The sequence below is a fragment of the Ascidia mentula genome, chromosome 8 (genome assembly GCF_947561715.1).
Source record: "Ascidia mentula chromosome 8, kaAscMent1.1, whole genome shotgun sequence".
NCBI classification, from domain to species: Eukaryota; Metazoa; Chordata; class Ascidiacea; order Phlebobranchia; family Ascidiidae; genus Ascidia; species Ascidia mentula.
In genome coordinates, this window is record NC_138573.1 from 18,774,965 (window position 1) to 18,794,646 (window position 19,682).

General features: G+C 37.4%; 2 protein-coding genes across 2 annotated transcripts in view; both read left to right on the forward strand.

Moving 5' to 3' along the window:
• The first annotated feature begins 1,160 nt into the window (after positions 1-1,160).
• Positions 1,161-5,177, forward strand: LOC145910497 (phenylalanine--tRNA ligase beta subunit-like). Its single transcript, XM_082997637.1, has 8 exons — positions 1,161-1,399; positions 1,868-2,087; positions 2,302-2,786; positions 2,941-3,036; positions 3,110-3,446; positions 3,763-3,945; positions 4,290-4,417; positions 4,835-5,177. Exons 1-8 carry the CDS (start codon positions 1,188-1,190, stop codon positions 4,965-4,967), a joined length of 1,794 nt encoding a protein of 597 aa, XP_082853763.1. The 5' UTR covers positions 1,161-1,187; the 3' UTR covers positions 4,968-5,177.
• Positions 5,178-6,531: 1,354 nt separating this feature from the next.
• LOC145910229 (dynein axonemal heavy chain 6-like) overlaps positions 6,532-19,682 on the forward strand; it is a 42,307-nt gene continuing 29,156 nt past the window's right edge. Inside the window, exons 1-31 of the mRNA XM_082997276.1 lie at positions 6,532-6,612; positions 6,664-6,756; positions 7,176-7,318; positions 7,829-8,052; positions 8,232-8,365; positions 8,632-8,793; positions 8,994-9,169; positions 9,525-9,674; positions 9,903-10,020; positions 10,250-10,343; positions 10,567-10,780; positions 11,261-11,363; positions 11,519-11,584; positions 11,915-12,003; positions 12,209-12,340; positions 12,696-12,807; positions 13,043-13,263; positions 14,077-14,284; positions 14,712-14,914; positions 15,747-15,954; positions 16,203-16,378; positions 16,449-16,596; positions 16,773-16,885; positions 17,078-17,240; positions 17,403-17,515; positions 17,800-17,932; positions 18,080-18,235; positions 18,398-18,535; positions 18,719-18,945; positions 19,206-19,374; positions 19,547-19,658. Of these exons, the coding sequence (XP_082853402.1) occupies positions 6,571-6,612; positions 6,664-6,756; positions 7,176-7,318; positions 7,829-8,052; positions 8,232-8,365; positions 8,632-8,793; positions 8,994-9,169; positions 9,525-9,674; positions 9,903-10,020; positions 10,250-10,343; positions 10,567-10,780; positions 11,261-11,363; positions 11,519-11,584; positions 11,915-12,003; positions 12,209-12,340; positions 12,696-12,807; positions 13,043-13,263; positions 14,077-14,284; positions 14,712-14,914; positions 15,747-15,954; positions 16,203-16,378; positions 16,449-16,596; positions 16,773-16,885; positions 17,078-17,240; positions 17,403-17,515; positions 17,800-17,932; positions 18,080-18,235; positions 18,398-18,535; positions 18,719-18,945; positions 19,206-19,374; positions 19,547-19,658 (4,540 nt within the window). The 5' untranslated portion in view covers positions 6,532-6,570. The remainder of the gene's footprint in view (positions 6,613-6,663; positions 6,757-7,175; positions 7,319-7,828; positions 8,053-8,231; positions 8,366-8,631; positions 8,794-8,993; positions 9,170-9,524; positions 9,675-9,902; positions 10,021-10,249; positions 10,344-10,566; positions 10,781-11,260; positions 11,364-11,518; positions 11,585-11,914; positions 12,004-12,208; positions 12,341-12,695; positions 12,808-13,042; positions 13,264-14,076; positions 14,285-14,711; positions 14,915-15,746; positions 15,955-16,202; positions 16,379-16,448; positions 16,597-16,772; positions 16,886-17,077; positions 17,241-17,402; positions 17,516-17,799; positions 17,933-18,079; positions 18,236-18,397; positions 18,536-18,718; positions 18,946-19,205; positions 19,375-19,546; positions 19,659-19,682) is intronic.

Genomic DNA, 19,682 nt, shown 5'->3' on the forward strand with positions numbered 1-19,682 from the left:
TTCATTGCTATTCACAGAGCATCAGCTCATATGTGGCATGAATTGCTCAGAACCAATGGAATATAAAAAATGACACAAGAATTTATTTAATTATGTCAATATTTTTTAGATAGTTACAAGTTACCACTATTTATTTATTATTTAATATTATTTGCACAAAAGATGAAAAACGGCCAGATTTAAGTATGGTTAACCAAGTAAATACAATCTTTAAAATTAAGCAGCAAAATTTGGCCCCATTTTATCTGGTTTACAAAGGCTACAATCTGACATTTTGGGCCAAAAACTGCTTCATGTAGTACTGCACTATCTGTCCAACATATGTCTTTACAAAAAGCGGAGTTATGAAACATTTTGATACATACCCAATAATGACTGCAAATATGTGACCTCTGGGTCAGACTGTTTTGTTCATATATTAGGTTTCTGAATCCCATGATTGCTTTTTAGGCAGATATGCAAATCCAAAACATTACGTCATCACTTGTATGACGCAATTACATGTCTTACGTCATCTTTGAGGTTGACGCGAAGACATATTAACAATTTTTTAGTTTGTAAGGTGACTTGTAACACACGGTCAAAAAGTGCATTATAGCGCGTCATAATTAAAATCATCCACATATTTCAAAAGATTAAGGATGAAACTACTTGAATTACATTTAAATAAATTCTTGTGGTTACATTAACTTAGACTTTTTCGCCGCCGAAAAACGCCAAAATCGCATTTAACCCAATGCATTTTTCATTTTGCGTAAAGTGTTACTCATGCGTGACGAAAAGAGTTTCCATTCCATGTTTTAGTATTCTATGGTGACACGCATGTGGCGTTTTCTCGGGATTCCCCTTAGTAAGCGTTGCATCATTGTGGATTGTTTTCTTATTTTACGTTTAATGTAGAATGGCATATGTTACAAAATGAATTTATAATTTACAAGAAAAAACCTAAAACTGCCGATATTTTAACCCGTTCGTTTTTATTCATGATTCAAAATAATATTTAAGTAAGTTTTAGGCTGAAAGTGTTTGATTTTGCCTGGGCTGAAACTATTCTGGTCTTTGCATCATTTTGCATGAATATAAAAAAGTCCAACTTAAAAAACAATAGGTACATATATGATGTCAACTGTCTGTAATAAAGTGTCACGTTTTTGAAGTAGGTTAGTAACTTTTTGAAGCTTATAAACATGCCAACAATAAGTGTGAATCGTGATGCGTTATATCAAGCACTGGGTAAAACGTACACAGAGGAAGAATTTGATGAACTTTGCTTTGAGTATGGAATTGAACTCGACGAAGTAACTTCAGAACGTGAGCAAATTGAAAAGGAGCAGGGTGAAAGCAAGGCTGGAGATGCTTCTGATGCTGTGATATATAAAATTGACATTCCAGCAAATAGGTAATTAGCAATTCCATTGGAATCAAATATTCCCATATCAGATTGCAAAGTATCAGTTTTTGCAACTTTTCTGTGAGCTGTGGACAGATGAACATTGTTTTGACCTGTACACTATTTTTTTTTTTTTTTGAAAACCATCATCTGTGAGATCGAATGCAGCTTGGTGTGTCTGCAGCTTAAAGAAATCATATCATTGGCTCCACTTTGTGTTTACAATTTTATCGGCAATCTGCACAAAAACACTCAGCTAATGCATTAAATCACGAAAAAAAATCCTCAGCGCAATAACTTCTTAATCGTGACTCTATATCACTAAGGTGAACGTTTACTTTTATTTTAATTTTTTTTTCTGGTTAAGTTGTTTGGGCAATGAGTTATCATGGTAAGACATGACTTCATGTGTTGCAAACATTATTGATAGTTTTATAATATATTTGATGACTTAAAACCTTATTTTTATTTGTGCAGATATGATCTCCTGTGCATGGAGGGTTTGGTTCAAGCCTTCAACGTCTTTTTGCGAAAATGTCCAGCCCCAAACTACCGTATCGTACAACCGGCTGATGGAAACAAATTAAAAATGATTGTCAAAGAACCAACCAAACTCATACGACCTTTTTGTGTTGCTGCTATTTTACGCAACATTACTTTCACTCAGGAAATCTATGACAGCTTTATTGATTTACAGGTTGGGATAAAGTTTTGTTTAGATTTTTCAGTGACATATTTAACTCCGAGATATTCTTTTCATGCTCACCCTTTGTTTTTATATGTATTTGTACACAGCATAAGTTTAGTAAATGTTCCAAAATTCATTTTTTATGCCTTTTTGAGGGAACCCTGATGTTGTCATTTTGAAAACAAGGTTTTGTTGTTGGACTACTACTTCTCCATATTTTCAGGATAAACTTCATCAAAACATTGGTCGCAAAAGGTCCCTTGTCTCAATCGGAACCCATGATTTGGACACAATCGAGGGTCCATTCATTTACGACGCAAAACCACCGGAGGAAATAAAGTTTGCCGCATTGAACCAGCAGAAGGAATTCACGGCCCCCCAACTGATGGAAATGTATTCGAAAGATTCCCACCTACGCTTCTATTTACCGATCATTCGAGACAGTCCGGTGTATCCGGTCATCCACGATAAAAATAACGTGGTCCTTTCCATGCCCCCTATAATAAATGGGGATCACTCGAAGATTAAGCTTTCAACCACAAATGTGTTTATTGAAATCACTGCCACTGATCTGACAAAGGTCAAAGTGACATTGGACACCATTGTAACAATGTTCTCCACTCATTGCAAAGAACAGTTCACGGTGGAACCTGTCGATGTTGAATATCATGATGGAACGAAAATGGAAACACCAGAGCTGAAGTACAGGTTGGTGTCAAGATGGCTCAATGTTCCACCAAGATGACAATGTTCTGTAACAATGTTAGAATATCATATGTGCATATGCATGTATTGATGTAGCTTAAAAAACAACAGAAAAATAATCTGCATTTCAATGCGTTAAAAATATTAATCCTCACAGACAAGAATCAGTGCAAGCTGATGACTTAAACAAAAAGATCGGAATTGACTTGCCAGCTGATGATATTGCCGATCTCCTCACTAAGATGTATTTAAAGTATGTTTGTGATTGAACATCAAATCACTCAAAAAATTATCTTTTTTTATATTTCTCGTAATTCTTCAAATAGATCGGAAGTTGTAAATAAAGATACTGGAAAAATTTTGGTCACCATTCCTCCCACACGATCTGATGTCATACATGCTTGTGACATCATAGAAGATTGTGCGATAGCTTATGGTTACAACAACATTGAATTCACATTGCCACGCTCAATGACCATCGGAGGGCAGCAGCTGTCAATGAAGGTGTCCGAGCGGTTACGTGTCGAGCTGGCAGCAGCGGGTTTCACCGAAGGTCTCACCTTTTCACTTTGTTCCATGGATGACGTTGGAAAGAAAATGAGACAAAGTGATCAGGAAAAGACAGTGGTGAAAATAGCAAACCCAGCAACATTGGACTTCCAGGTTTGTTCATGAATTAGAAGTAACTGTTCCAATTCGTAGGGGAATAATGCTACAGAAACATTGTTTGGTTTTATCAGTTTTTGCCAAATAATTTAATAAATATTTTTAAATTTATATCAATCCATATTTCTTTCTGTTAATTTGCTTTATTTGTTGATTTTTCTGATAAAAATCATGATTGTGGTAATTCCATTACTGGTTGAAATACACAAAAAAGTATTTGTCCTAATTAAAAATCATATTTTGTTAATTTAGTTTTTATCAAAGAATCAAACTAAAACTCCCAAAAAGTTACAGTCTTTATTTTATTGTTGAGGTGGTTCGGACGTCACTGCTGCCTGGATTGTTAAAGACAATTGCGTCAAATCGCAAAATGCCCCTACCTATGAAGCTCTTTGAGATACAGGAGGTAGTTGTGCGTGACTCATCGGCTGAAACTGGTGCAAGAAATCAAAGAAGACTCGCTGCTGTTCATTACAACAAAACACCAGGCTTTGAAGTAGGCATTAAGTGTGAAAATTATAAAGGGAAGATTTAAAATAGGGGATATTTAAACACATGTCAATAATCGGTTTCATAAACTGATGCAAATAAAAGAAGTTTACAGCATTTTATTCTTTCTATTCGCTTGAACTTTTCAGACATAACTAAAAAATAGACATTCATGAACTATTAAAGTAAGGGGCATTTTACTTTATGCTCTCAGTAGTATTTTAAAGCCAGTTTGAATTCAAATAGGAACATATAAATTTCTTGTAAATGTAACTTTCAAATTTCTTTCAAATGACAAAAGCTTAATGTTAAAACTTTTTATTTAAAAGTAAATCCATGTTTATGATACAGGTGATCCATGGTTTGCTGGACAGAGTTATGCAAATATTGGAGGTAAAATGTGCAACAAATGATCCTTCCCACAAGCCAGATGGTTACTACATCAGGGCAGCAAGTGATTCATCATACTTTCCGGGCAGGTATGTTCAACTTTAAGGCAGAAATACAAGGGACATTGTTAGTTATGTTCCAGTTAAAATATTCTGCTCTTCTGGCATAATTGCGGTATCAATACCTGATGATGTCTCGCCGCATGGCAGACGAAAAGACGTAACAATACAGCACGTATATTTTATGCCAAAGACCAGTACATTTAAAATCGCAATACGCCTGGCAGCAACAGGAGTTTCATGTTTGGATTAGTTTGGATTCTTTCAACAATATTAGTTTTAGGAACATAATCCATGGCTTTGTTAAAGTTTCAATTGTATCTATAATCATTGTCTATGCAGTCGTAGTTTGTCCTAAATATTAGTTTTGTAAAAACTCACTCTTTGCAATAGGATTTGTGCCAAATAAAAAAAGAGTTTAAGATCTTCAAAGTACTTTGCATCTAGGTGTGCTGAAATCATGTATCGGGAAACAAGCATTGGAAAGCTTGGTGTTCTGCACCCGGAAGTGATAACGAACTTCGACCTTGTGTGTCCGGCCGCGGCATTGGAAATCAATCTTGAAATATTCTATCGTTAATTGTAGTGTTTTGTTTTGTAACTTAATGGTGATTGTTCCATTCGCGGATACATAGAAATATACTAAGGCAACCCACCGAAGTCACTTAATTTGTCGTAAAAAACGTTCGTCAACAAAAAATCCATTAAATACGACGGCGTAGGAATTTACATTGGCAACGAGAATATTTGTGCTGTAACAGCATGTGGTTGTGAAATAAATAGCATGTTTTATGAATTACTTGCAAATGCATATATTTAATATACAAGTTTCTGTTAATAAAGTCATCTCGCGTAAAATATTTCGAGGTCTAGTAACGATTAACTGCCTAAATCTCTGGGCTATGCATGTTCTGATTTTTTGTGTGTTTACGATAACACCCCGTAGTTAGGAGATTTTTTTTGTTTACGATAACACCCCCCGTAGGAGATTTTTTCGAACATAGGTCCGGCATGATTTGGTTAAAAATACCTACCCCACAGCAGTAGTGGATAGAGGTTTAGTTGGCCCTAAGTTAAATTAAACTAGGCTAAATTATGCTCAAAATAAGTAGATTAAAATCCTGAACGAACGTAATAAACTTCTTTAGGTTGCATCAATCTATGAGTGACCCCGAGGCACGTGGCGTATTTGCCCATATGTTTAATCGTGCACAATCTATTCACAATTCATTGTTTGTTAGCGGTCCAAAAAAGCTTTTGGAGTTATTCTGATGCCGGGTATATCTCTTGAATGAACTTGCTCAATTGACAGAACAACTTGCTGGCGGCCGATCCAAACCAACGTGTAATATTGTGTAAAAGCGATCCCCATGATCTTATTTCTCCCGAGTACAAATACAGTATTAGTCGCTAAACACTTTACCAAGATATAATTCAGCAAAACAATACCTGTCTTCAAAGGTTCTCTCAATCGCTTCGTGCTGGCTTGGTTGCACCGTTTACACGCGGGGAAACGTTCAATGTTCAACCTCCAATCTTATCCATGCGAATAAAAACTACATGTTAATCCATCAAACATTGCGTCATCATCACACCTTCTCCGAACATTCAAACCGTTGTCGCATATTTTCACGTAACTGAACGTGCACTTAAACACTATTATATTTTTTTGCAAATTTTTTTGCAATCGGAAGGTGCGAATCAACCGTATTTTATGAAAAGAAATGATAAATCGTATTTGTTACTTATTCAATGCGCAAAAGTATTTAATTGTGCTATTTTTGCTGCCAGGCATTGTAATTTTAAAGAACTGTTCTTCTGACATAAAGTTACGAGACTTTTATTGTTACCGACGTTTCGTCTACCATCCGGTCTTGTTGGTTGTATTAAAAATCTCGTAATCTTATGCCAAAAGAACAGTTCTTTTCAAGTATTTGATTGGTTTAACCTCGAACAGGAAAAAAAATGAAGTTGCGACAAAACTGAAAAAAATCTGTCACCTTGGATTACGATTTTTATTCGTCCACTTGTGGCGCTATTCTTACAGTTGGTCTTAAGATGTTTCCATGGTTAAGGTACGCGGGATAGATATTAATATTTGAAGCAAACCCTGCAGCTTGCAGCAAATTCAATACATTAGATACAAAACCGTCTACTATGTTTGCTAAATATTGACAGGAGATATGCAGCGAACAAGTGAAATAGACGCCAAGGAAATACAGAAGGTATGAATTTCCTTTTTGTATTTTTTGCATTCTGCAAACCTTGTTTTTTAGAAGCTGCGTGCTCAGGTGTATAGTTTTGCTGAAGACTCGGCGGTTCTACAACTGACCAAAAGTCACAGCGATCTGCAACTCAATAAAAATGCTGTTAGTTCATTGCTTGTTTTTATTTAAAAACTAGTGCCAGGTTGGACACAGAAACAAAACAATACATAAAAAGCAACAAATAAACAAAATAATACTTTTTTTTACCAATACCTATTAAACCTTTGTCAGTAACTTACAATGTCAAAATCTATGCATTAAGGTATATGTAGTGTATTTATGGAAAACCTCCATTAAGACATAATGATGTTTAACACCATGTTATTTTAAATGTAACACAAAACATGTCAGTAACATCAACCAATGCCATGTGTACTGTGTTTAACCATATGTATATTAATTGTATTTTTTTCGACATGTCTACTTAACTTAAAATGAATAATAGCATATTTGCTTTGGCTTTCATATTGAAAGTAATTGACTCCAAGTATTTTGAACCCAATTGTGATGGTTTTGTTTAGTTTGGAACTGAGGATAAAAAACTTCCCTTTGGGGGTTCCACCCTTCGTACGACATACTTTAAAGCAGACCACGAACGAAAGCTTAAGAGAATTCAAGAAAGAACCAAACAGAATAAACTACCACCTTTGCCCGGCCTTAAAAGGTATCAAGATATAAAATAGCAATTGAGTTGTTCTTTGTTATATACGGTATGGCCTTTTAGCATACAATTAACTTTTTTATTGATAATTTTGCAGTTAGTAAGTTAGCTGTTACATAAGTTTTCATTTAACTTTCTTATAAATCATCATTTTATTATTGGTCAACTGCTTTCACAATATTTGTTGAATATGTTGTAAGTGCTTTAAAGTAGTGGCCAGTCTGGGCATGACAGACAAGCTTTAAATTAACTGACCATTGAGTTAAGATTTACAGGTTCTTTTGACTCCATTAATTGGTTTTAAGCCTATAGTTTTCAGTTTTGTTTTGTTTTTCTTTAACATTCTTCGCATAACACTGAAAAAATCTGCTTAGAACAGATAAAAAATTCAGTGGTTTGAAAATATTATACTAATATCCATACATAAAAATTTTCTTGAGATAAAATTTCCTATTGTGGTAATTTACCAGTATTCCTGTTATCTCTAGCAATTTGACTTGTGCTTATTTGCAGTTCGAGACCTGTTCCACCAACAACAATTATCATTGGAAAGACCAGTCCCATTTCTTTGTCATCTCACCACAGTGACACTGAAAGCATAAGATCTCAATCAAGCCATGCTTCAAAGATTTCCCAGGTTGACCAGGTTGTCTGGGAAGACGTACAATCCAAATCAATGCATTCCGTAACAAGCAAAACCTCACTGAAAACCCATACCAGCATTTACGACAACAGAAGTAAGCTTTTCACATTGAAAGGTTTGACAGTCAAGTGGCATTACAATGTATTTTTGCTTATTCTATGCAACAGTATGCAAAATTAGGAGATAAGATTGGTAAAGATGTATTAACCATGCAGTACACACCAGTGCTATACATAGTTAGATCCATTTTTTGTACATTCACCTTCACTTTAGAGCCAAGCGATCCGGATATAATAAACCATATTGTTCGACTACGAGAAGCTCTTAATTGGAGAACAATGCTTCCCAGACATGGGCCGGGGGTAAGACATGCCATGAAAAGCACCAATCACAAAAACCCAGTGAATGTAAGTGTTTTTTTACGTTTTGTAAAACAAGATGTTGTTTCGTGGTGAGCAATTTTTGCTACATAGCTTTCAAACTTTTACTATCCTTATGTTTAACAGGAATGGGAAAGTAGTTATTTTACATCAGAGTATCTTTGTAACTGTAGTTAAAGTTTGACAGAGGTTTTGTGTATATACATTAATAACCCCCTAAAAATAACATGAACAAGTACGAAAATCCATATATTTTAGAATATTTGTTGTACTGCAACCAATACATTTTGCAGGAGTCCCTGGATCTTAAAAAAGACACTGGAGAGTTTGTTTATGCAATACCACGCCCTCAAAGCAAATCACAAATCAATCCTTTCGACCTTCAAGTTGTATCAGCCAATGTTGCGAGATTGAAAGATGTTTATTTTATTGTCACTGCAAGTTCTATTACCAAGGTAAAGTTAATTGTTGACAACTTGATAAAAGTACAAAACAACTGCCGTTTGGTGAACAGTGGATTTTTTGCTCAACTTTTTCTTATTTTCTTGCTAAAATCTGTTGCTTTGGTTATTACTCCATCCACTCCTAAATAAAATGCATGTGAATGACATTCCTCAGTCCTTACCATGTGAAAAGTAAACAAGTGATTTTTTAGTGTGTGAAACATGGACAAACCACTGATTCAGAAATTTACCCAGTAATCTGGTGGCTGTATGAACAGCGTCTCTACAATATGGTGGCAAACCTGTCTGTATTTGTCAAGTTTCGAATGTGGAAACAATTCATTGTGTGGAGAAATGTTGTGAGAGGTTGCAAGACTTCTTCTTCAAGGTGACTCATTTTACACTTTAATGTTTTTCTCCCTGAAATCAACATTTTTTTAACAGAACTGTGACACAGGAAAAAAACTGCACATTTAAAATTACAATGTTAAAAGCCTATATGTCTAAACACAGTTTATTCCGAGAATGCATATTTTGCTATTTTACTCTTTGCATTTGTTTTTTGCACACACTTGGTAAGGCTACAATCTATGTTGGGGCAGTACTAGCAATAATATGGTAATATAAGTATGTTCCTGTGTTGCATCTTTTTCTAAAAAGTAATTTAAACAAGAATTTATAAATGTGTGAAACTTTTTGATCTAAAATGATGGAGTCATTGACATTTTTGCATTTATTTGCAGAGGAAAGGTTGAAAAATCCCTTTTGATTGTTGATGTCCATCTGCAAAGTTGCATCCTCCACGTGAAGAGGATATGTGAGGACTTGTGTGGGAGCAGAGATGGATTAGGAGTAGGAGAAGATGCTGTCCTCCTCCTTAAATATGATCCCAGGTAATTTGTGTGTTCCTTTGTAATAAAATGCACAATTAGAATCAAATATAATAACAACTGTGATTGGATCAATCTGAAAAGATTTTGTAACATTTTAAAGTTTGTGTTAATCTCATCTGCACCCTGTATATTTTATGTGTGTGATATGAATGATTCTTTGCTTTTTGTACAAGTTACTTATGCATGAGTGCATTTTAATTTGTTGGCACATTTTTTCATACAATGCAGAAAAACATACGATCTTTTTGATTTCTGCAAAGACCAGGAAAGACAGAGAGACACCGCCTTAAAAATATTGCAGAAATTTCGCGACTATGTTGTGATGCAAGCTAAGAAAGTTTGTGATGTAAGTGTCTCTGCTTCGTTGCTTAACTAGAATGTTTATGCAGCCAGAAACTTTAATGTGATAGTGACATAAGCAAAAGGCTTTAAATTTTGGTCAAGTATAGGTTGACCAACTTTTGTCCCAAGTGGGCAAAATAAATTTACTTAGTGATGTTCTTTACCAACACCCTACCAATAAACTAAAATCCTTTATATGATGTTTTCTTTTTAACAGAGATTGTTTTTTTTAGACTGTAGCTGAAGAGGAAGGTATAACTGAGGAGGTTAGACGTGGAAATGTGAGTTGCAAACAATTTTCCCAACACACAAAATCAACTGTTAAAGGTGAGTATGTTGAAAATTTATTTGCAATAATATTCTTCACTGTTCATTCCAGTTTATTGTGACTTCCAAACAATTTCATAACACAATCTACATCAAGTAATATTAAACCATACAAAGCCTTGAGACAAATTTTCGATTACAAAGTCCTATCTCACACAACTTGTCAACATTCTACAGTTATATATTTTTTATCGACAACTTGGACACTTATTTCTTGGAACAGACACAACCTACACCCAACTCATACAATGGCGGAAATCCCTCTCCCGCCTTTCATCCTTCATTTCCCTCCTCGACAACGTCATTCATGAGATGATCACACGGGCCGTTACCAAGGCAACCGACTTCGCGCTCGCCTTTCTGTCGGTTTCGAATCGCGACGGAGACTGCGTGATGGAAGAAACGGAATTCGACGAATACGAGCGAGAATCAAATTTGTGAGAAGTTTAACATGCATTAAAAACTAGTCGTGAACAGGTTGTAGTAAGGCACAGTGTCGTCACAACCACTTTTTCGTGGCAAGTCGGATAATAAGACCATTCAATCGTGCTCCCGATGGGGTTCGAACTCACGCCCCTGTGTGTTGCTGTGATTCGTCTGTATTTCCTTTGACAGTAGTGCGATCGAACAACTTTGGCATGAGATAGTCCGCAAGATTATAAATAAGTCAAAATTGCCTATCAGCTGGCCTTATCGAGTCAGTACGTTAGAACAAAGTATGAAAAAACCAGACAATATCCAGATGATAGTACATGGAGGGCTAAGTTTCTGATGCAAATTTTTCATGAACCAGACAGTTTCTGATAGGTGCATGTGTATCATTTGGATATTGTTTTTTTGTTACACTGCATTACAATAATATTATAAAACTTTAACTATAGCCTTAATGTCTGTACTTCAACTGAGCTCTATCCAAGGTACAACGAAGTAACACACTACAGCGAGAGGAACGGTTATTCCCACATTAAAGAAACGACCGCCCCAAAGCTTGTATCGGAGAATAAAGCGGCAGTTTTACTGGTAAACACGCTTGGGTAATAGATTCAAAGTTGTAAATTATTTGTAATCGAATCTTGGAATCAATCCCCTTTCTATCGCAGTGGCGATTTCCACCTCTTTTTAATCGCAGTTGTAAATACGTTTTCAAAAGAAGCCCAGAATATATTTATTTTTAGGGCACAGGAGATTCTTCAAGCAAGGAACAGAAGCAGGAAGTTGAATTTTCCCCTCCTGTATTTATTGTGAGTTGTTTCTTGCATGTGTTCGTTGTCACATTCCGTTCAAAGCAACTTGTTTGAACAAAAAAATATTTTTATATTTTTGCCAGACTTGTTAAAGATTGGTAAATTAGTTTTTTTTTTCAAAATAATTTTATGTAAAACATTCCTACAAGTTTCTGTTTTGCTGAGCGAAGTTGGAAAAAAACTCGCTTAAATTTTTAAAACATTTAGCACAACCAGAAATTTGGACTGGCTATGCCACTGAAGCTAGCCCAGTGTTTAGGATTTAGTGCAACCTATTTACATCCCATGTAAACTGCACAGTTTATCGAGTTTGTGTGATTACCTCAGGTGAGGTTGGTGCTTGAAGTTTACGACGTGGAGATGCGAAGTGTGATTAGCAGCACGAGCACAATGTCGACCAGGAAACGGATTTCAAAGTAGGTTTGGGTCGCAATAAAATGCCAATGGGTAGATACATGTTAATGGGAAAATCCGTCCTTAATTCTTGGTTTTATGTTTTTTTTGCTGTTTGGATACAAGTTTAGGTAAACAACTAGGCTGTAAAATTGTATTTTCTTAAGCTCACGTGGACTTTGGCAACGTAGTTTATAAATATTTGATCCGTGTCTCATTTTTCATCAGAGCCGCCCGCCGTGGAAGCGTCGTGAGATTCGGCAAAAACGTCACTTACTCCGAACCTTCAGTAAATTCACTCGATTCTGATTCTGACGAAATGGAATCTGAGGCGCCCAGCAGAAGGCAATCTATTGTCAGGTGCGAAAAACTACATTGGTTTGTTTTTCAAAAATTTATCTGTGGTAAATGTTGAGATATTTTCACACGTTTTCATGTTGCCAAAACCAACACGTTTCTGCATTCACAATCTACGACGAATTTGCTTTTTGCGAAATTAATTAATTTCTGATTTCTGTAATTTAATACTGGCACTTAGTTGTACAGGAAAACCACGCATATTAACCTGTTGAGTGCACAAGATAGGTTTAAATATTATTTCGCTTCCCAATAGAATTCATAACTTCCAGTACTGGCAGATGTTTCCTCTGTTTGGATGCACGAATCTACACTATGTCTATATTGACGATTAACCCCGGGATAATTTGTGTTATAGTGAACAGAGTCTTGCCGAAGCACCCTCTATGGTGACCCTGTCCCCAAACAAACCAGAGTTTATGTCAGCGATCCAATCCATGCTTGAGGGGTTCGAGTCCATACTGGCAGAGGTCGGTTGTTCTGTTGATACTTCGTAGTTATTGCAACGTCTTCCATGCTTCGCTTTACTTGGCTTTAATGGAAACACATTCAAATATTTCCCGCAAACTTGCACAAAACGAGCCCCAGTCACCTTCCTGTTTCACAACAAACTTGATGGCTGTGAACTTCTGAATATTATAACCGTGGATTTATTTTGATGAATTTAGAATCAGTGTTCGTTTTTTCAAAAGGGTCTTTTTATAGATAAACACAGTAAGCTCGTCGGATGAGCTGAGCGATTTTGTCCGACCACCTGCTTTCGACATCCAGCTCTCATCCGTAGAGGACGAATCGGATGCGAGCACGGTTTACAGCACCGAAATCTTACTTAAGGACACTGCGTACACTTCCAAGGTCAACCGACTTATGGACAACGTGGATTTGGCCGTCACTGAAGCTTCCAAATATTCAAAGGAATACAAAAAGTACGGTTTCCCAAAAATAAAGTAAATTAAAAAATATTGCGGTGAATGTTTTGAAACGTGCAGAATTTTTTAAATGCCAGAGTTTGTCTTTGGAATCTATCACCAACGTACAATGATCATTAAAACTAATCGATGCACCGAAACAGCAATTATTTTATTCGGCAGAAACCAAATATTCGGGCAAAAGTTGTCGAATAAATTCGGCCGAATAAACCGAAACGAATTTTATTTCATCTTTTTAAATGTAATAAATTTAACAAAACATACACTGGATGGGAACTACTTCTATCATACAGCCTTTTATTGGCACTTAAAGAATAACCTCGACTCCTGAACCAAATGCTTAAAGTTGATTTTCATTGTTTCTGTAACAATATACAGATAGAACGAACACATTCGTACAGTTTGAACAATATTTCTAATCCATACTAAACTTTGCGTATCAGCACTGCATACAGTAAAAAAGTTTCGGTTTCGGCCGAATATTTCTGCAAACCCAATTTTCAGTACAACCCTAATTAAAACCATTGTTACAGGTCATAGAATATTGTAGTATGACATAGATATTGGACTGACAGATTTACATCTCAAACATTGTCATCTTCCTTCGATAATTGCATAATAACCAAAGTAAATGCTCTTTTGTTTGATGAATGTACAAGCTGTTTGGGACATTTATATAACTAATTAGTTTTCGCCTAAAAACAGTAAACATGCTGTTGGACAGAGTAACCGTAAAATGACGCCAGCCACAAATAACTGGCGTCGGAATTTCATCAAAATCATGTCCCAACAATTTAGCCATTTGCTCAGGTTTTGTTCGATGGTGGATGAGAGTCGCCTGGTGGATGTTGACGGGAGTATCCAGCAGCAGGAGTGGGGTCCGGATGAGTTTGCATCCGTCCTCTTCCGACACACGGAGATGACGCGGGAGATGAGAGGAATGAAATCATCCAAGCGTGTCGCGATGTTTCACGTGGATGCGAAGGATTTCTGCAAATCTTCCCTCCCTTTCCCCCAGGTTTGAGTTGGTTGATTCGATGCCTCTTCATCCCTCCCGAAAACTTGGGACAAGTCGAATATTTAAAGAAACCAAAACTTGCGAATTTTAAACCCACTGATTTACGTGGGGCCGTATCCCCAACTCTGGCTACGCCAATTTAAATTGTTTTTACATGTTTTTTTTACATGTTTTAGTAATTTTTTAGTCTTATATCTACAACTCAATTATCCTGGTTTGGCACTCTTTGAGAAGACTGACTTATATATTATAAAGTACACGAGCTTTCGCGACAATTCATTTTTATACATAAGACTGATACGGCACATTTCATAATTAGTGTTGTCTACTAACTTCTGCTTGTATTGTTGTTATGTGGAGTTTGGCGTTCAGTATCTGTAAATACGTAGGTGGGATTTAACCTATCATTTCTTTCGTCACAATGCAGGTCGTTATCGACGCGACGCATCGTTGGTTACCGATTATTACGTCACGTCACAACGAGGAACTTCTCTCGGTGATCCGTAGCGCCCGCAAGCGGTTGGACAGCAAACCTGAGACTGTGGAGGAATTTGTTGAGCATCTGACTTTCCTAGCGAGAACAACCACCGAGATGCCGGCACTCGACAAGGAATATTTCGTCGTTACGAGGTTTCTTGTCGTTGGTTTAATTCAATTTATCTGTTACGTTTTAAACTTCTCATTTACCATCACTTAACGAAGATAGCACTTTTTTGTGAGTTTGTTGCCTGCTATGAACCAGCAAAAAGGGAAGTTAGTTGATGGTTTCTCCAATCTCTTATCTATTGCTTGAATAAAATTTAGCACCTGCTCTTAAAAGTATTGCCAAGTATTAAACCGATCTGGGCCTGTTGAAACCCAGGTATCGTGGCAGGCTGTGGATGTGTGTGATTGAAAAAACAATGATCGTACAGACAGCTCAGTTGTTGTTTAAAAGAAAAATATATTTCGCCTAACAAGGCATCTTCATGCACCAACTGAGCTGTCAGCCACTATTGGTGTTTCAACTTCACAAAATATATAGAATCACCAGCAGGTTATGCATTTTTAAGTTTGTTTAACCCTAATCATATCAAGATCAATATCCAAAACTTGATGTTTATTGATTTGTTTCTTTCATTTGGACACGATAAAAACCGTACGCTTGTTTTTAAAATTTCTGTTTTTCGATTCCCAACAACTTACGTGTCACTGCATGGTTTGCTCGGTAACTTTTTGTAACTCTATCATTACCCTGAGGAAGTCTCGCCGGATGGTTGACGAAACGTTGGTTTCAATAAACTCTTTCGTAACTTAAGTGCCAGAAGAACAATTACTATACCTGGCATCAAGAATAGCACTGTATATCATTGGTGTCTGGTGTATATTTATTCGACACACAGTATACGATACTACGTCGTGTTTATTGGAAATAACCTGACCCTGTATCATTTACACCTCAATTGTTCACCGCTGCTTGCAGACTCTTCACCATCATCAAGGAGTACGGAGTTTGGATGGATCCTGAAGCGTTGGCAGTGTTTCATACACTCGTTCCAACCTTCCAGCATCTGAAGAGCGCAATATTGTTTTGCGAGGCGAAGAAGGACGACAACATCATGCGTTTCAGCACAGATCTCGACGTCCACATTCACAAACTCAGGATTCAACTCTTCGATCTCAAGAATAAGGTTAGTGTCTTCATACAGCCATCATTGCTAGATGTTAGTGAAATCTGCAAGTTCTGGTGGTGATACCAAATATTGTAACTTTTAACTAGCCTATCGGTTTGGGTTACGAAATATCACACTTCCGATGAGATTTAAACCCGCAACCCTTGCGTCTTCGTGTCCTTATTTGAATGATTGACAGTCCACACCAGATATAGTCGGTTCCTATTGGTGCAACAACTTAACGTTATAGCGTACTTTATGTGCAGGTCCAAGCCCCCAACCTCCTAAACAGCGAATCTCTGTCAGTGGTTGTCCTGGAAACCATCAAAGTCCTCTCGGAAGAGGCGGAACATCTTTCATCGAAAGCGAGGAGTTACGCAAACTATCAGGATCGGTTCGGTTCATCGTACAGTTCGAGCAAAGGGAAGAAAGTTTATACTGTGTAAGTTGTAGGTTTATACTGTGTAAGTTGTAGTAGGTTTGGGTGCGTTTTAAGCAGACCCGTTTTACAGAGAAGCGTTGATCGCGGAAGCATCAGGTAGTGGTATAAGTGCAGCCCAACTCCAAGCCGAACTCGCTGAAGTGGAACGTGACATCACACTACGTAAGCTGTTGTGGGAATCGAACGATGAATGGGTGAAACTTCACACAGAGTGGACGGTACGATTATTTGATGCATAATCTTGTTAGTTTATTGCATGCCTAGTGTTGTTCTTGTTTATGCCAATGTTTAACTTCTGTAGTTACTACCGATACCGTTCGTTTTTGCCATGTACCTCAAAAATTTAAGGGGTTTAAAGATCTAGTATTGAAAAAAGTTCAACTTTTATGATCAGGTGAGCGAATTTGTGAAACTCAACATTGATCATGTGCAAGAGAACGTCTCACGATTCATGCAGACCGTTTTCATGCTTGAGAAGGGACTTCCCCGCAACGAACTCGTTCCCAAGTAAGATATTACGTTGTTCCCCATTACGTGTTTCAACCTGATTGGTCGGCAGTTACCTGTTATAATTACAATGTGCCACGAAACAACTTTCCCCTTTAACAGTTGCTTTTTGAAGTTACGACAAAATAAGTTCCATTGTTCGTCTGTTTACCTTAAACTGCTTTCACGAAGTTTTCCACTGTGTTGCTACAGACTCAAGCAGTTGGTGATGGATTTTAAACAGGGACTTCCCCTCATCGCCGCCTTACGTAACACTTGTCTCAAGCAAAGACATTGGGATGAAATCCAGTACGCTATTGGTCGATCCTTGACACGTGACGCCACTCTTACGTTGGGGGATTTACTGAAATGGAGGGTATGACTGTTGACATTAATTAGCAAAGTCTTTGGCTACAATATCTTTGTCTGTTTTGAAATTCAAGTTTACTTAGGTTTAAATTTCAGACTGCGTAAATTTATAGTTGACCGTTGAGGATGCGGTTTTCATGTGAAAAATTTGAAACTTTTTGTTCCACAGTTGGTCCAACATAAAGACATGATCATGGAAATTTCAACGAGGGCAACAAACGAATCAACCTTGCAGTCGATGCTGAATAAACTCATACAACTCTGGCACACCACTGACTTTAAGTATGTTTACCGTTTCTAAGTCTTTATTTGAGTTTCCGCGTGATCAAGGCTGTGTACATGCGGTTTCTACTCAAAGAAATCTTCCGATTTGCATCTCTTTTGTGTTCTACATTATTATGTGGATGTCGACACGCTTGAAATTTTCCCTCAAATATGTAAAACTCACTGACCGAGGATATAAAATCTCGTGGACTTCTCGAAGGGAATCTCCCATATATGGAGAATATGTGATTAGTTTGCTACAACTTTTGTATCGCATTGGAGCATTTCAAATCGTTTTGTAGAATGGTTGCCCACACAACCGGAGCTTACAACATCATGATCATCTCAACCGCCGATGAGATCTGGAATCAGCTGGAGGAGAGCCAGATCACCATAGCAACCATCAAAGGATCAAGATACGTTTCTCCTATAAAGGTTTAAAATATATATTGCAGATATGCATTAAAAGTAACTGTACGTTTCCTGTGCGCCGCAACACCCCTGACCTGTCGGAAATTCCCTCCCCTGTCGATTACGTCACAGCCACGTCATCAGTCATCATTTGTTTTTAAAACTTTTCAGGGTCAAGTGGATGACTGGGAACGTAGGTTGATGTTGTTTTCCCGTACACTGGATGAGTGGATGAAATGTCAACGGAACTGGTTGTACTTGGAGCCTGTTTTCACGACAATCGACATACAGAGGCAACTCCCCTCCGAAGCCCAACTCTTCGCCCAGGTTAGTTAATATCAATTCAATAAACACACGTAAAACTCGGTGATCAGACAACTTGGTAAACAGCAAAACGCTTAATTCCAAAACAATCACACTTAATTACATAACTGTACCCATGCAAAGAGTAATTATTCAGTACAAGTGACGTCATTATCAATGACGTAGGTTGACAAGTCGTGGAGGGATTTAATGCGAAGAACCGAGGACCGACCAAACGCACTAAGGTCGGCAACTGGTCCTGGAGTGTTGGAATCTCTACAAGCTTCGAACACGAATTTGGAAAAGATCCAGCGTTGTTTGGAGGTAAGGGCTCCGACTTGTCAGAAAAAGTGGCTGATCCAGCTAGGCTGCAATCCCTGAGCTGCAATGCCTGTAAACCTAATAACGTTTCTTCAAATTTTACAACAAACCAGGTCGTTAATTCCAGTTGTCTAACTTAACAAGTAGAAATAACATGTTTAACAATGGGTTTCCCACAATTCACAGGATTACCTGGAATTGAAGAGACTCGCTTTCCCGCGCTTTTACTTCCTTAGCAACGACGAACTTCTATCCGTACTTTCCCACGGTAGAGAGCCCTCTAGTGTCCAACCTCACCTGGTGAAATGCTTCGCAAACATAAAATACCTGGATATACGGAGCAGTTCTTCGAAGCAACCTCCAGCGGTACATGCGATGATATCAGCGGAGGGCGAAGTTGTCGCCATGCCCAAGTACGAGCTTATTTTTGTCTTTTATGAGTTAGGCCATTTCTGGCCAAAACTGACCACTTTTTAATTACTGGCGAGTTCAGTAGAACAGAAGTCAAAATCAGAAAAACAAGTGGTGTTTAGTTTTTGTTTTGTCAGATTTAAGGGAATTTTAACGATTGAGGCCGGGTTAAGATTGGTTTTATTTCTTGCTTTTGAAACTGAACATCCTCTATAATGCTGAAGACTGATTATCTATTCGAAACGTATTGTTGTTTCCATAGAAACGTTCGCGCGAGGGGGTCTGTGGAACAATGGTTGTCCACAGTCGAAAGTGCCATGTTTGACACGGTAAGGAAACATCTCCGGATGGCGCTGTTGAGCTGGTCGTCTGACTGTGACGCAATAATTACTTGGATGTCACACCACCCGGGCCAAGTCATCTTGACTGTGGTCAGTTGATTTTTTTATGATTATTTAGTGAAATATTTTCATTTCTTTCTGCTTTGCCTGTTGAACGCTGCCTCCTACATACAGAGTTGATCCAAATAGCTGTTGTAAAAAAGCAAAATATAGGCTGTGATTTGGTTGCTTTACTCTTGATTGAGGGATGTGTGTTTTTCAGGCCCAGATCATGTTCAACAAAGACGTCACCAATGCTTTAATGACGAGTTTGACGGAATCACGTCTGCAGAAAATTTACAACGATTTTATCAAAACTCTCAGCTTCCTTTCAGGTTCATGAAACTTTTAATATTTTG

Coding starts and splice junctions, on each gene's coding strand:
- LOC145910497 (XM_082997637.1), top strand. CDS start 1,188: ATGCCAACAATAAGTGTGAATCGTGATGCGTTATATCAAGCACTGGGT. Junction 3,037..3,109: donor CTCACTAAGATGTATTTAAA/GTATGTTTGTGA, acceptor TTCTTCAAATAG/ATCGGAAGTTGTAAATAAAG. Junction 3,946..4,289: donor ACAAAACACCAGGCTTTGAA/GTAGGCATTAAG, acceptor TTTATGATACAG/GTGATCCATGGTTTGCTGGA.